Here is a 16,340-nt window from a genome sequence, read left to right as displayed (position 1 = left end):
TTCTTTTCCCGTGTGTTGAATGATACGACATTCAAAAAGTGTAAAGCTTTTACAAAATTTTATAAACTCTATATCATATGAGTTTCAATGTTAAATTAATAATTGCATCATTGTACATTAATACATTGATCCTTTAGTTACACGTATAATATGTCTAAGTAATGTTCATAAATCTGTGTTATTTTTCAGTTAGGTAAAAAACTAATGCTGATGGAAAAACTACTTTGATTCCTTTCCTGATTTGAATTTATGAAGTAATTAAACAAATTACTATAATAGTGTGTTTTATATGTCATGCGTGCATATTGTTCAAAGCGATTAGATATTTCTCACATTAATAATTCTACTATTATAATTTGTTGTATTGGTATATATTGGTATTTTTTTTAAATGCATGTTATTGTATTTAAATTCGAGATTTTCAATTATTTACAAACTGCATACGAATACGATGACTACGTTCGTTTTCTCATTATAAATTATAGAAAAAATCAACGCATTTGAATACTAATTTTAATATAAAATACATTTAAAGTAAATGTATCTGAATTGAAATGCAATTCTTTCAATACTTCAAATTATGTTCAGCCATAATTTACTGATTTGACTAAATAAGCCAGATCATCTAAAATTGGAACATACTAGAACCTTTAATAGGATAAATAAATTCTTTCTCGATTTAAATTTTTGTAAATTAATAGTTAGAGTTTTATATTTGCATAATCATCGTTGCTTACGTACTCTACCATAACACTAATTAATTCGTAGTACTAAATGTATTCCTGTATTCCATATACTGTCGTTAATACATTTTACAACTTCAATATTCTTCTAATTAGTATATGATAAATGCAAAGAAGAAATTGCACAATTTCAAATATTAACGAGTTAAACTTCAATTTCTTCGATTTTATCTACAATCACCTATTTCGTGTTATATATTATCTAACAAAAATATCACTGAGTTCCAAAACTAAAAATGCTGCAAATGCCTCATCTAATTTTATTCTGTATTTTATGGCTTATATTTGGTATATAGCGACCGAGATATAAGAGATCCTAACTTTTGCGTTAGTATCAACGTTTATAGCTTTGTTGGCATGCCAATTCATTCTTTAACGTAAGGTATGTATGTATATAAAGATAATATTCGTTTCTGATCACTGTCGACGCATGCATGTCATGTATTTGAATGCTTAGCTTCCATATAAATGCCTCCATTCGTATCAGTCAATCATTTAATTACGATAGCTAATGCTATCTACTTTTAAAAAGTGCTACGAACGTTTAAAAGAAACCCTTCAAATACGTGATCTGTCGAGAAATAAAATACTGTATGTCAATCCAAGAACCGTATGTTCAATCAATTTGTATAAAATGTTTAAAGTCACTGAGTCGCTTGTAAAGAAAACATTATACAGACTCATCACGCGTACTAGTTCCAGAGAGGGCCATCTTTGACAGACTAGAAAGACTTCTGCGTGGACTGCTACCAACTAAAAAGCTACTGCTAGGCTCTGAGAATATTTTCCGGAAACTGGAAATTAAATTTTATTACAAAGTGTTCCTTGCAATTGAAATTATGGTGTTTGTAAATACTTACAATTTACGAATTCCAGATTCAGATGTTTTCTTCCAGGGTGCATCATCTGGTTCGTAAGGAAGTGGTCCTTGGACTGGAGCGTCTTTATCTTCTTCAATTCTGCGGCAGAAAATATGGTTAATGAATATAATTTTTATATGAAACTGTATATAAAAATGACGTACGTTTCAGGTTTCGGTCGATATAGTTCTAGTTCATCTTCCAAGTCTGAAACCCTGGCTTTCAGTTCGTTTCGTTCGTGTAAAATTTCTTTTAATTCAGCGGTCGTAAACCTTGGTCTATCGGGATCATCCAGATCGTACACAGCCTTATTCGTCAGGTCTGGACACCCCTGCGATTTACTTAAATCTTCGTTTTCCTTCTTTGCTAATCCAAGACGGGCTCGTAGGTTTATCAGTTCACGGTTTTGGTCTTGTAACTGAGCCAAGAAATCTGCTCTTTCTTCCACCAAACCGCGAGCTTGCATTTGCGCTTGACGCTGTTTACGTTTTAATTCCCAACCAACGACTCCGAGCTTCTCGACCTGCGCCGTTAGCTGCAAAAACAACCAAAACGCGTTAGAATAAAGTGTACGTTAATTAATTGGATAAGCAAATACTAAAGAAAAACTACTTGTTCTACATTTAAGAATAGCATATTCTACTAATTATATTCTACCACTATTTATATCAAATTACAATACGAACATAAGTACCAATTTACATTTTCTATTTCCAAATTCTTCTGCAACATCTCTTTATCCCTAGCTCGAATATGATCTCTTTGCTTGTCTATCATTGATCTTAAATGTTGTAAGACTGCCACATCAACTTCTTGACTAGCGGTAAAAGCTGAAAATATATTTTCATAATTAATACTACATATGTATATATATACACATGCATAAACAAATATATACAAGGCGAGATATTTGAAATTGTCAGTTTAATTTACGTTAATATTGTTGTTTTTAAAAAAAAATTAGTTCAGTCTGTTTCAAAACACTAGAGGACAAATGGAATGAAGTTCTTTGAAACAAAGATTCTTCTATATTTCAAGACAATCCTTCTTCCATTATTTGTAACACGAATTTTAAATTCCTCACCCTACGTAATATATTTTTAACATAGTGTTAGTAAATAGAAGGTTGGTTGTTAGTACTTTGTTTACTGCTGTACTGACTATCGTTACGTGACTCTTGAAGTGCCTCTGCTAATCGCCTATTTTCTTCCTGTAATCTTGTAACTATTCCTATTAGATCACGGGATTCTTGCCTCCAATGTTCCTCAATTTGTTCTAGTTCCTATAAAATCATTGAATGGTTTTAAACAGACAAGAGAGTTGAAAAAAAACTTGTTTTTGGAGAATACCTTTTCAAACCTCTGTCTATCCTCAGCTTTTTCTATCTTATCATTTTCCAGCTGTGAAATCTTTGCGTGTAGCTCTTGGACTATTGTATTCTCACGTTCATTTTTAGTCGCCAGATTTTCTAACACTTCCAATGCTTGTATCACTTTTGGCATAAGCTTGGTCACGGATTGTACTCCAAAAGAATCTATTAGTTTTTCGCATTCTGCCCCTATTTCCGCAGCAATATCGTAAACATCTACGACTGTTACGTCCGATAATACAGCATATTCCTCCATATTGTTGATTGTATGATTTTTCAAACAAAAAGGCATGAATACTTCTTATATCAGAGGATGATACATGTAAACCTATTAACAATGAAAAGTATACAACAGTTTAGCAATTTAGTTAATATTAAATAGCTTTTAAGGTGTTTGATTGAATAATCTCAAGTTTGATTTAAAATTAAACCTGGGATTATTCAATTATATCCCTTAAGTTGAGCAATATGTTAGTACTAATAATATGAAGGTATGCAATGGGTACAAAAAGCATTTGCACATATAATTCTCTTATACTGATGACATTGAAAATAATAAAAAAGTACATTATTGGAAGAATTACTACATTAAAACCATCAGGTCAGAGGCAGTTTGATAATGTTGTCTAATAATATATGAAGTGATTGAAAAGAAGTAAGTGTATGAAAATACTTTTTATATTTTCTGATTTCACAGCTGATGTTTTATTGTACCTGTAGCACTTTAAAATAAATTAGGACTAGCTATAACAAAACAACATGGAATATAGCAAAGTGTATTTAGTAACATTGAACTGATCTTACTATATATAGAATGTTGCAATTAATGAATAGCTTTAAAATCGAATATTCTGTATGCACTTAAATAATTGTTATAATATCTATATTAAATATATTCGAGTAGAAATAACATAGTTAATATTAAATGTTTCAATGTCTGTTTAATGCAGTACGCTTTGTGTTAATTTAGGCGTGGCATTAATTATCAAGATAATATTCGATGTACAGGACTGTTAACAATGTAAATATAGAAAACTGACTAACGACGTTAAGTGCTTAGACTATCAGATCATGATGATTAATCGCACTTGCAATGCTTATGTCAAATTCTACTCGGCACTGTACATTATTGAAGTTAGAAGACATTATGTACATTTGTTATACATACACGTACATATAAACAGTTAATTTTATCGCGTACACCATGTGAAATAAGTAGACCGATATAAAATCGAAATATTTATAAAAAAAAATTAAAGATGTCAAGAACAGACGATCTAGTGATTCTTGAGTACGACTAGCCTGTTTTTTCTGGTTCCGCGACTTTTACGAACTGCATGCCCAGAATACTAGTCAAAGCGGTCAAAGCATTGCAACGATTGGATCTTTCCAATCGAACGGATCTATAATTTTTCGTAATTGTACGAAAATCGCGAATATTTACTTATAGTTGAAACCAATTTTTTGCGTAAAACTGCAAATTGATAATGTTCATTTAAAATTTTTTGTATCCATTTCACCATGACGTTAAATTAACGAATGCAAAAATTTCGAAACGATTATTCATATGTAATATAAAATGAAATCGAGTTTAATTATTTGCGGGAAAACTATTTAGTAATAAATAATAATAAGTCATCTGTTTCAAAGAATCTTTTTACCTATATTTTACAAAATGTAAATATTACATCGATACAATATCGATATATTAATCTTAAATTCATATGAGAATATTGATAATTGTGCAAATTCGTTTAATACACAAAATATATTAATAGGGTACTAGGATCCTTTAAATAAATAAGGTAAAATTTGTTGGGAGTAGTAAAATGTACAAATTTACTTATAAGTTATTATGGTTAAATTTTTGTATATTGATTTTTATTAAAACATCTTAAATATAACACAATAATATATGCTCTATTTTATATTATATTTACAATGTACAATTCAAATGAATAACATTATAGTTTCTCAAAATTTGTATGTACATTAATTTTAGTGTAACCCATATCTTATAATAATTACCTTATTAAGAAGAACTCAATATTTGAAGGACAAATATCTACTTCGTAATTATTACAAACTTGTAAATTATATAATTATTTTTTAACAAATTGATCATAGTAAATTGTTTTACAATAAAATTTAGTATACTTCCAAATTAAATAGAAATGCATGTATATAACTTCCATCAAAATATATTTTCTTATGAAATAATTTCAAACATTTATTAATTTGTTCTATTATTATTTGTAATACACTGTATATGTTTATATTACAGAATGATTTGTGTATTAAATTGATTTAAAAGACGAAATTTTCATTTAAATATTTTAAATTATATCGTTAGAAGTTATATACGTGTAATTCTGAATTTTCATATGAAGTAATCATAATAGACTCTTCTTTTGTTTTATCAATAATTTGAAACATAACAATAAAGCGATTGTTAAATTAAAAATAAATGTTAAATTATATTATTTTCAGTAAAACGCCAAGCATGTAGATTTGTTTGAAAATACTGCATGTCTTTGATGAAAAGCATGAAATGATAGAAGTTTATATGGAAGAAAAAACAAATTATGTGACAAATAATTCTCACAACAATCATAAAAAAGGTAATATTATTAAAATTCTTACAAATGTGAAGGAAGTATTACTGTAAAACGTTGTTAATATAATTTAAACAAACAATATCATCTAAACATGCATTATAATCAAACATTTTAAGCGATTATTAAATTAAATAAAATTGATAATAGCATTCAATCACACATAATTACTTTTAATATTATCAAAAAATATGAATTCTATATTTTTCGAACAAAAACATTTAAAATATTTGAATATGGAGAATTTACCGAGGGCCTAGTTTAATATCACATTACGGCAAGTATTTTATACTAAATATAAAGTTTAAAGTGATCAAAAAATATGTTGTTCTACAAAGTTCTAAACATAATATACAGTCATAATATTTTTTGATGTACACTTTACACATTTCACTGCCATTATTTGCCATTTAATTATCAGAATGCATTAATAATTCCACTCGCATTAATATTGATGCCGTGTTTATTAAAAAAAATTGAGCTGGATTATTTCATGCATTAACAATTAAGCTTTGATATGTTTTTCATATATAGGCAAGCTTTACATATTTGTGCAACAATATTGGCAAGTATTGACTTTCAGTTTGTTTATTACAATGCAGTAGTGGTTATGCTTCCTTTTTATGCCGTAAGAATTAATTATGCTTCATATTATTTATGATACGCGATGAAAAATTATTGCGTAATTAATACAATTGACTGAGAAAATATCAGTATCATTAAATATACTTTATGTTAATAAGATTCTTCAACTTAGGCTTATGCATTGAGTTTCAACCAGATAGATTTACAAATTCATAATTTTAGGTATAACTTTATATCTGCACGGTATATTATGCTATTAAATCTTTAAAACATAATTGTATACATATATTAATCAATAATTGCACAAATTTTATCATGTAATAAATTAAGTACAAATAATAAAAACAAGCTTTGTAATTGCTTTTGTATTATGCACCGTTTTTAAGTGTAAAATATGAAAATTTTGTACGCCCATGTATATTACCCGTTGTTTTTATAGAACTATGTTGTCATAAAAATTATTTGATCGTTAGTTCTGAAAAACATTTGGAACAATTTCCAAAACGCTAAATATATTTAGAGTATTAATGTATTAACTTGGCACTTTTTTAATTTATGTTCCTTCAACTATTTATGATTTTCAATTGTTACGTATAATAAAATACAACTGTAAATAAAATATTTCATTTGTGACATATTTAATAAAAAATCAATAAACCGCGTAACAATATCTGTATATTAAATAGGAAATTGCTCTAAATGTCAGTCTTCGCAATAAGATTCGGCCGACATTTTTCGGTTAGCACTTTAAAGAGTACACATCACAAAAAATTTGTTGTATTATGCACTTCCATTAACACAGAGTCAACGTAATTTAGTTCTACGTATGGTCGGCAACATTGACAGAAATACAATGGTATTTACAATTTCAGAGAACAATTATTTAATCTGTCATACCTACGTTTGTAAAATAAAATAGCGTAATTATTTTTGTCTTCGTATCTACAGCAACAGTATGTATACTATTTTTACACCTCGATTGGACAATAACTCCAGGTAAAATCGTTCTAAATCTATAGTATGAACTTATAGTTTATAAATCTAGCAATATATCACATATTTACTTATTAAAACCCTGTAAAAGGGAAAACTGTTTTGAATATACTATTACTATTGTCGACTGAATTTTAATTTATAAACGTGATCATCTTACATATTATACTTTTGACTCCAAGCTATCTGTGAAGGACATAATGGCATGTTCCTGTGTAATCGCGGCTAATTCTTTTAGCCATTCGTCTAATATAACTGCACATAAGACCACATTTTGTACTGGACTTACTTCGTTTGGAGACTCCCAGGACGTTTTCGTATAATACCTAACGAAATTAAAAATTATATTAATACAGTTTATCAGAATTGGTATATTTTCCATGAGAAACTTATTACACTGGAGTTCATGTACTTTTATGTAACTTTCATTTTATGGAGAATACGGATTAATCAAATTGTTGGGGTAAAAATTATCCAAATTTTTGCAATGTCAAATTACAGCTTGACAATGTAATCAATAATTTTCATTGAATACCTGTGATCAGGGACAAAAATATTTACCGGTATCTGGAACCATGTGCAATAGCTTCTAACTGATCCTCTGATACACCGGTCGGTTGATTATTCGTATTGACTAAACTACTTGTACCAGAGTTAACGCTTGATCTTCTAAGCATTTGTGTAAAAGACGATGTAAAACTCCATCTCTTGCTTTCACCTGGAAATATAATTCTTCAAGTATAGGTTTTATATCTAATATGTATGAGTTACCATTCGCTATAAATGTTTTGATATTATACCTACATCGTTTGAATACTTCCAGAGTGAAAAGCACATGTTAAAAGCAATTTAATATTAACTTATATAAATGTACACATATATCACTGAACTATCAGTATATGCAATGTAACAATAATGTTTCAAAAATAATTCATTTAAAAATTTTATTTTGAGAATTAAACATATACGTTCAATTTTTCAATACTGAAATGCGTGTATACAGCCTCATGAAACTACTTTGAATGCGATAACCTCACATCTGTTTGATTTTCAGAATACAATTTGTAAAGGAGTTATTCTCCAAAATTTATTGTCACACTTCGTAAAACAAAAAAATTCAGCCTATACTTTAAAAGTAATTGAAAAACAAATAATACCTCTTGAGAATGGTTCACCGGTTAAAGAATTTCTCTTAACAGGTGCAGTCTGGGCGGCAGCCTCCAATGCATTTTTTCTAGCATTCACTAATTTATCCTCACGACTAATCAGAAACAGTCGCGCTTGTTCTACTAATACATCCACGTTATTATGCTCAGAAAGAAACTGATCTATTTTATGTTTCAATGATGCAAGTACCTAAAACGCATAATCACATTTCCGAAATTATAATGATTCATGGGTTGTGTTTCTGCACAATATAATTATGTAACTACAAACCTGAAAAAGCGATCGAATACTGGGTTGAAAAACCAAGGAATGATTTAAAAGAAACGATTGTAACAATGGCTGAGGGTATATCGCCAATCTACTAATAAGACCAGTTAAATGTAAGTTGACATATAAATTATTACTTGTCATGCACTCGAGCTTCCTTAGCAGAACATCCAAAAATATACCGACATTAGGCTGTCCATTAAATACATCTTGACGATATACATCTTTACTGTGTTTAGTTGCTGTTAATTCTTCCGGTGTGATCGAACTCGGTTCCATGATACTGTGGAGTAGTATACCATGCTCTTTAGTCAATTCTGTTTCTACTTTATCCTGTTCACTCATTCGATCTTCGCTGGACTCATTGTCCGGAGTTGACTCCGATGAACCCTTAAATGCAAAACTTTCGTATCCACTACTTTCACCTAACGACAAAAGTGAGTTCATTGCTGTATTAGAATCATCAGTGCCGCTATCAGGTTCCTTTTTGTCTGTTAATAAAATTTCCTTGGTAGATTCTGATAGTCCTATGTCTTCGCTTAACAATTCAGCGATATCTGCGTCCAATTTCGCTTGTTCCTCTAATGATAACTCCAAGCCTGTGATTTCCGATTCCATTTTCTCAACTTTTTCCATGTTGTTCGACTCCTTTCCATCTAACAAAGACTGAATGTTAAATAAAATGTTGTCTATCGACGAATTTTCGTTAATCTCATTGTTCACTGCTGGCTGTTTCAACGTTTCTAACGACAGCCGTTTAGTTGTTTCAATTTTCTTTTGGGACTTATCTACTAACGCGTTGTCGTCTATCAGAGTTGTCGCACTGCTGGTCGTGCTGTCTTTTGGTAACTCTCCGTTGTATTGATATAACCAGTTCGAACACGCGATTCGGCAAGCTCTGATTTTCTGTCGCGCATCGCATAAATACGCATGATAATTCCCGTACAAACTATCTGTGATTCGTGTGCCGTAATTTATGGACGTAGACAACGACTTGAAAGACTCGGATGTAACATTCGAATTCTTTTCTTGTGTCGTGTTATTGGGTAAAGAATTGAATTGAGAATTTCCGGATGCAAGCGGCGAACAACAGCTTGGCGTCAAAGATAAAAATTTTTCGGCGGCACGTCCAAAGGGATCTATATCTCTTAATCTTCTACGCTGAGAAAGCATCACGTGGGAACAAGGACTCAGTGCAGCTAAGCATAATTCTAACATAACATCTTCGCAATTCAAGTTGACCAAAGTTTCAAACAGCGCCAGGGTTACTATGCATAACTGAAACAGAAAAATATTACCAGAAAATGAGTTGATGTATCGTCACACTATGTCGTGTTTAAAGATGTTTCACTGTTGAAAACAGTTTTCTAATATTACATATGTACCCTTGATCTGGAAGATATCCTTTGAATAAGACTGTCCAATATTCTGCACTCGTCGTAATTATCTTCAAGTAAAAATCGCACAAGTGAACGTAAAAGACCAGGTTCAGTTACGGATCGTAAAAACAGATCGAAGTATGCTGTTGCTGCAACTAATTCATCCACAGTTGTCTGTAATATTAAAAAGTTAGTTGTCCATAACTTCGTATGAATTCGCATTACATAGTCATTTTTATTAAATAAATACTAAACATTAAACAGGTTTAACACAGCAAATACTGGAATTATGATTTGGGATATATACATATAGGTGTTAATAAAATGTAATATAAAGGTTTCACTTTGTGGTAAAAGAAGGATATTAGTTTTCACAGAAAAACATGTAAGATGTTAATCGATTTAGCTAAAAACAAACGCACGCTTTATTTAGTTAAAATGAATTCATTTGTAAAGTAATATGTGATCTGAAGTTTTTTTTTATCATACATATACAAGTATGCAATTAATTTTATAAATAATTATAACATAAAAGCAATATATTTTCTTAATAGGCAAATATTTCAATACCTTAAAGCTTAGAGTAATTGTAAATTGATGATTAGTAATATTAATATAGTATATTAGAGAAAATAGTGTTTACCTAGTACCATATTTCAATTATATTACATACGTCTATGATTAAGCATGATGGAAATAGGAAATATAAGTATTTGTAATTTATAAAACAACACATAATTTATTGTACAACATGTAAAATATGAAAAGCAAGAAAGATGATGAAGATTGCAATTTTTGGTATTTGTGAATGAATGTGTAAAAAATGAACTTTAACTTATAAACCACATATTTTAAGAAAATTAATAATACATGGCAAATGAAAATGTGTAATTTTTTAACGAAAAGTAGATTATATAAACAATCATTTCAATCTCAAATATAGTTTTTAAAAACATTACTTGTGTATGTGCGGTTTATAAATTAATCTCTACATTATTTGTATCTAAAATGTGTAATGAGTATAAGTAGGGTATTTCAGTGAAAGCTTAAATCTTCATAAATTAATTCTCAATATTTGTCTTTAATATCATTTTTTACAAATAGCTATTACTTTAGATCAGAAGAAGTTAGTTAATTAAACTTAATACACTTACATTCTTATAAATACAATATTATATAATAATATATTTTTATACATAAGTGATTTTCGATTTATGCTTTACTGAAATTTCAATCATCAATGTATATTGTCACACTAATTAAACTGTTTTGTACTAACCCAATGTTCTTGTGCATCTAGCTGTTCTATGGTCAAACCAAGAGAATCCTGAGCAGCACAAAAGTGTCATTGGATAGCCACCACAACCATATTACAACATAAACGATTTGAATGTCATTAGCATTAGGCATGAAGATTTAGATTTACCATCACCACACTGACAATGTTATATGCGCTTGGCAACACGTATCTCAAATAAGAATATAGACAAATATGTGCCTATAAAGATCTACTAAGTATAAATTGTTTGAAAGGTCCATAATTTGTTAAACAACTCTTTTTATTTCATTTTACAGGAATGTAAAGAATTTCTGTAAACGTCATTTCTACAGAAAATATTTGTTAAAATGATTTAATATATTTAAAAGATTTCTAACGTATTGTAATTCACAAATAATTACTTTCAATTGAATATTAAAAATTTTAATACCGTTATTACGTGTTTTAACAAATATGGAAATACCTTCTTTCACCACATGCAAATACAAAATAAAAACTAAATGTAAATATAAACTATAATAGACATCATTTATAAATGTTACATAACAAGAAACATATGTATTTAATTGCATAAATCCATTTGTAAATCTATGGTAAGGTCATATATTCGTTCTTAATTAAAACGAATAATACAAAATATGTGTACACTCACCTGTAACAAAGCCGGTCCCATTACAGGTACCAAAAACCCATGGTATAAAAACTCTAATAATTGTTTTTGTACCAAAGGATGTGCAACTTGTGCAACAGCATTACAGAATTCCAAAGAATTCATTAAATGCATTAATGCTGGTAAATCATTAACATCATCTGGTGTCAATCGATGCCAATCATCTGTTTCGATATCTAATTTCCTAGGCAGTAGTGAATACAGTCCACTCAAACCTGTTGCTAATACCTGATTAAATACAATTTGTATTAAATTCTACACGAATAATAACTTCCATAATTTATTCTGCGTTGTACCAAATTCGCAAAGCTTCAGTTATATTCATTTTTAAATTGACTTAATATATAAATAGTACATACGGGACATATATTAGAATGATCGGCAATATATACTCCGACTTCATCATTTCGCTTGGAAAGAGACATACAGAGTAACATAGCATCACGCGCTTGCTGTCCTACACCACCTTCTCTATGTACGTGCGGTATTAATAATGTAAAAATAATAAACCTGAAAAAGCATGTTGGTATTAAAAATAACTAAAAAGTTCAGTGTATCTAAACACACATTTACTTTTTTTTTTTTAAATATACACATGTTCTACCAACTTGTTCTTCCCTATTGCTGTTGGTTGAAAAAATAGATCAAGTAATGCCATGTTCTGCATTAAAGTGACGCATAATTGATTTAATAACACTACCAGTTTCTTTACCACTTCTAATGGCATAATATCATTTGCACAGTCCTCGAGTAATCGTAACAATGGTCTAGCAACTGGTTCATGGGCAAGAAGAATACTACTATGTGATACCAAAAGTTCATAAAGTTTTAATTGTTCTAAACGTACAGCATTGTTAAATCTGTAATGATAATATACACCTTCAGATAAAGTATAATCATCGTTATGACACACATATTAACGCTTTACCTATCAGGCCCCTATTCAAAAGGGTGGTATCTACTTGTGACGTACTCTCGTATTGTGTCCTCATGCATATAATCCAGTGATACGATATGGTGTGAAACGCTGTGTGACTTTTCCCGTATTATCACTACGTATTCATATCTACACTGGCTCAGCCAAATACCGTGTTATTCTTTTGATGTCACGGCGCAACATACGCAACGGCGATACGATATGAAGATACGCAACAAGTGGATACCAGTCTTAACAAGTTTTCTTCTATCGGAATACGTGTAGTAAAAAACCGTTAATAGGCTCTTTAATGGTACTATTAAGTTACAAATATGCAAGAATAAATTGAACTAAACAATAAAATACTATACAACATTTTGGTAGACTAAAAAATATAAATTTGCGTGCACATTATTTAAAAAAATTTTACCTTCCAGTGTGTATGCTCCAGTCGTACAGTTTAACAAGAAGGTTTTCACTTAACAAATATTCCAAGCAAGGAGAATGCGTCGCTGTTGAAGATTGCCGATATTTATTGTAAGAGCGAGCATCCCGCAATTCTAATATTAAAAGTGTTACCATATGATCTATGTGATTGACAACTGCGAGAACATCATCCTGGTTAGGTATTCCCTTGAGTGGCTATATAACATTTAAAAAGACATTTAGTTCACGTTATACATAGTTCTAAAGGCTTTTATAAGTTTTTGCTAAAGCATCAACCTCCTTGCTATTTAATACAATTCGAAGTACATATAAGAAAAATGAGAGGCACATACAAGATATATCTTTTTAAATTTTCAACATGAATAAAAATACTTTGAAACATTAAAATATATACAGAGTGCATATGATATGTGTTGGAACATTTATAATGGTGGTAGGCGACATTAAATGGAATAAAAAGTATCCTATGATGTCATTTCTGATCTGATTCTATTTTATAACATCTTAAAATCAGTGGTATAACTTTAGGATGAAGAGCAGTTTGCACACATCAATAAGATAAACATATTTAAATTGGTTATTGTTAGTTTAGATGCTTTAACAGTTTAAGAAAATGGTATTTGACTTGGACTATCCTACGATTTGCACAGACTGTGTACAGTTACTATTACGTAAGAATTGTTTTTGCCACACAGTCATAAAAAATTGGCTAATGACAAGTAGCTTACCCTGCAAAACCCATTTTCTTATATATCTTGAGAACTATAGTAGATATAAAGAAATTATTACAATAAACATTTAATGGACTTTTATATTCTCTGAAACTGTGCAATGAAATTAGTTAAACAACAAAATTTTTAATAATTTCATGAGTTTTATACAACATAAAAATTCATTAAATTGCCATTCTAACAATTTTTTTATACCTGTTATAGTTGTCAAGATATAAAAAGAAAATAATATTCATCCTGAAGAATTAAAATCAGTTACCAAGTCATTTGAAATATTTGATTCTGATTTAATCCCTCTGATTATGATGTATTTGTGTGCATGAACTAAGCTTTTTTCTGTAAACTTTTTATTCCGGAACTATTTAAACTATTCAATAAACAGAATCCTGTGTCTATTACTGTATATAGTGTAAATAGATCGAAATATCTTAAAACTTGGGAAGCGTTATCACTGTAAAGCGAAGACAGATCGGAAATAATATCGTCGCACACTTTCGGTCCATTCGATCTCACCTACCGCTTGTTAAAATACTTCAACATACATCTGGACACCCTTATAATCTTTGTGTGTATTCGTATCATTTTCATTTCCTGTGGAAAGGACAAGGTAATACGAAACACAGTGTAGAACATCATTCAGAGAAACCTTCGATTAATTTGAAAAATTGAACTCACAAATGTGTGCAAGATAATTTCATAAGCTTGCTGCCAGTGTTTACAAAAGCTGTCATAGCACGCCGAAGGATCAGCGTCTTTCGGTGGTGAATCTCTCGATCGTTGCTTGCTGAAACTATTCCTCAGCGGGCTACTTCGTAGCCAGCTCATTTTGTTCGCTTATATTTTGGTCACTTTCACGTACGTCAAAGGCTTAATTTCATGCATCCTTTCTCTCCGAAGCCTCTCTTATTACTAGTGTCCATAAAAACAGGTGTACGCTTATGCTCTCTGTGATAGTTCGACTAACCAAGTTTCCCTGTCAAAATTGTCCTACTTATTGTGATAATCGCCCACCTACGCGGCAAGGACACGGTGATAACACAACTTGCATATTTATTAAGCGACTTGCGCATTACGAGTGGTCTAATCAACGTTTGCAATTTGTACACACTATGAGAAACATTTCGTATGTTTGGTAACCAAGATCACAGTCACTCGTAATAAGTTAACCCATTTTTATAAAATCGCCATATTCATTCAACATAGATGTAGATATAACCGTAGTACTTTTTTTTCATTTCTTGTGTATTTGCGATTCTATTCGTGCGCTCTTTTTACGTATACTTTGTGATTCGATACAGTTAGTGGACAATTCATCTTTAAAAAGGAAAAGTAAACTGAATTTTCTATTTATTACATTAAACATACAATTTGCATCGTGTGATTGCATAGAATAATATAATCAATATAATCGAATATAATCCTAATCGACGGGCAAAATACCAAGTTTTATTCATATTCAGTTTGACAACTTGAGAGTCATCAGTTGGAATGAGAGTTCTCTCTTACATCATGATGCATCATGATGAATGGTATAAAACAAAAATATAGAATAACCCACGATAATTACGATCATATATGTATTTCTAATAATGTCAGATTGCTCTTCACATCCTTCTGAATTGATGTTGTGAATAAAAAATTTTTAATTGGGCCGTTTTCAATTTACATATGTACTATGTACATTTGTAGTGGTGACAGAAATCATTCTCTCGATTATGAGGTTTTGTGGTATCGGTTCGATGCACGGGATCGTCAGGAGTAAATTGAGGCTAACGGCGTTCATTTTGAGCGCTTAATTACTGAGATATTCGCATTTTCCATCACTTGGAATTTTCACTCACCTGTCGGTATGATTTGGCTAGCAGTTTGAGCAAATTGCCACTGGCGACACCACCGGTCGAAAAAATAGTGGTATTCTACAATTAAATGCGATTTTAACAGTGTTCTGGTCGTTTATTGTTATTGTCAATAACAGGGGGTTAATCTACGTTCTTTCAGCTTCAAATTGAATGCTTGATCAAGACAAATGCTGTCAGTATAACGCTGGACGAGTTGTCCAAAGTGAACTAACCGAGGTACGCATGACAAGATTGAGTGTCAACCGTTACAAATAATTATGTTCTTGTAATTACTGGTTCCTAACCGTCAGTGGTGTAAATGCGATTGAAATCTGTTGCAATTAGGGTTGCCGCTCCATGAGGGTCTCCGTTAAGTAAGATTAGTGTAATTTATTAATTTAAAAATGAGCGGGCATAGCAATGGTTTGGCGAACCAATCAAAATTGGTTGGTTCAAGTTCAGTCTCTGATTATAGTGTCTC

At 30.5% G+C, this 16,340-nt stretch overlaps 2 protein-coding genes across 5 annotated transcripts; both read right to left on the bottom strand.

Moving 5' to 3' along the window:
• Window positions 1-1,283: 1,283 nt before the first annotated feature.
• On the bottom strand, window positions 1,284-4,213 carry LOC107185990 (RILP-like protein homolog). 4 transcript variants are annotated; one of them, XM_015573774.1, is made up of 7 exons: window positions 4,147-4,213; window positions 2,953-3,300; window positions 2,744-2,885; window positions 2,306-2,433; window positions 1,768-2,138; window positions 1,604-1,702; window positions 1,284-1,537 (listed from the first exon to the last, which is right to left on the bottom strand). In XM_015573774.1, exons 2-7 carry the CDS (start codon window positions 3,262-3,264, stop codon window positions 1,414-1,416), a joined length of 1,176 nt encoding a protein of 391 aa, XP_015429260.1. In that variant the 5' UTR covers window positions 3,265-3,300; window positions 4,147-4,213; the 3' UTR covers window positions 1,284-1,413. The 4 variants fall into 4 exon arrangements, with proteins under 4 accessions (XP_015429260.1, XP_015429263.1, XP_015429262.1 ...); XM_015573777.1 differs by having other exon boundaries at window positions 2,765-2,885; XM_015573776.1 differs by having other exon boundaries at window positions 2,744-2,867.
• Window positions 4,214-7,298: 3,085 nt separating this feature from the next.
• LOC107186016 (UPF0518 protein AAEL005291) lies at window positions 7,299-15,177 on the bottom strand. The gene is made up of 10 exons (XM_015573810.1): window positions 14,697-15,177; window positions 13,274-13,485; window positions 12,536-12,787; window positions 12,287-12,437; window positions 11,910-12,155; window positions 9,985-10,152; window positions 8,603-9,877; window positions 8,323-8,521; window positions 7,727-7,883; window positions 7,299-7,491 (listed from the first exon to the last, which is right to left on the bottom strand). Exons 1-10 carry the CDS (start codon window positions 14,844-14,846, stop codon window positions 7,329-7,331), a joined length of 2,973 nt encoding a protein of 990 aa, XP_015429296.1. The 5' UTR covers window positions 14,847-15,177; the 3' UTR covers window positions 7,299-7,328.
• Between the last annotated feature and the right edge of the window lie 1,163 nt (window positions 15,178-16,340).

Source organism: Dufourea novaeangliae, unplaced genomic scaffold (genome assembly GCF_001272555.1).
Source record: "Dufourea novaeangliae isolate 0120121106 unplaced genomic scaffold, ASM127255v1 scaffold54, whole genome shotgun sequence".
NCBI lineage: Eukaryota > Metazoa > Arthropoda > Insecta > Hymenoptera > Halictidae > Dufourea > Dufourea novaeangliae.
The sequence above is the reverse complement of the archived record's forward strand: the minus strand, read 5'-3'. Positions and strand labels throughout refer to the sequence as shown.

Coding starts and splice junctions, on each gene's coding strand:
- LOC107185990 (XM_015573774.1), bottom strand. CDS start 3,264: ATGCCTTTTTGTTTGAAAAATCATACAATCAACAATATGGAGGAATAT. Junction 2,886..2,952: donor ATAGACAGAGGTTTGAAAAG/GTATTCTCCAAA, acceptor ATGATTTTATAG/GAACTAGAACAAATTGAGGA. Junction 2,139..2,305: donor AGAATTTGGAAATAGAAAAT/GTAAATTGGTAC, acceptor TTGTTTTTGCAG/CTAACGGCGCAGGTCGAGAA.
- LOC107186016 (XM_015573810.1), bottom strand. CDS start 14,846: ATGAGCTGGCTACGAAGTAGCCCGCTGAGGAATAGTTTCAGCAAGCAA. Junction 12,438..12,535: donor ACAGCAATAGGGAAGAACAA/GTTGGTAGAACA, acceptor ATGCTTTTTCAG/GTTTATTATTTTTACATTAT. Junction 12,156..12,286: donor ATCATTCTAATATATGTCCC/GTATGTACTATT, acceptor GTATTTAATCAG/GTATTAGCAACAGGTTTGAG.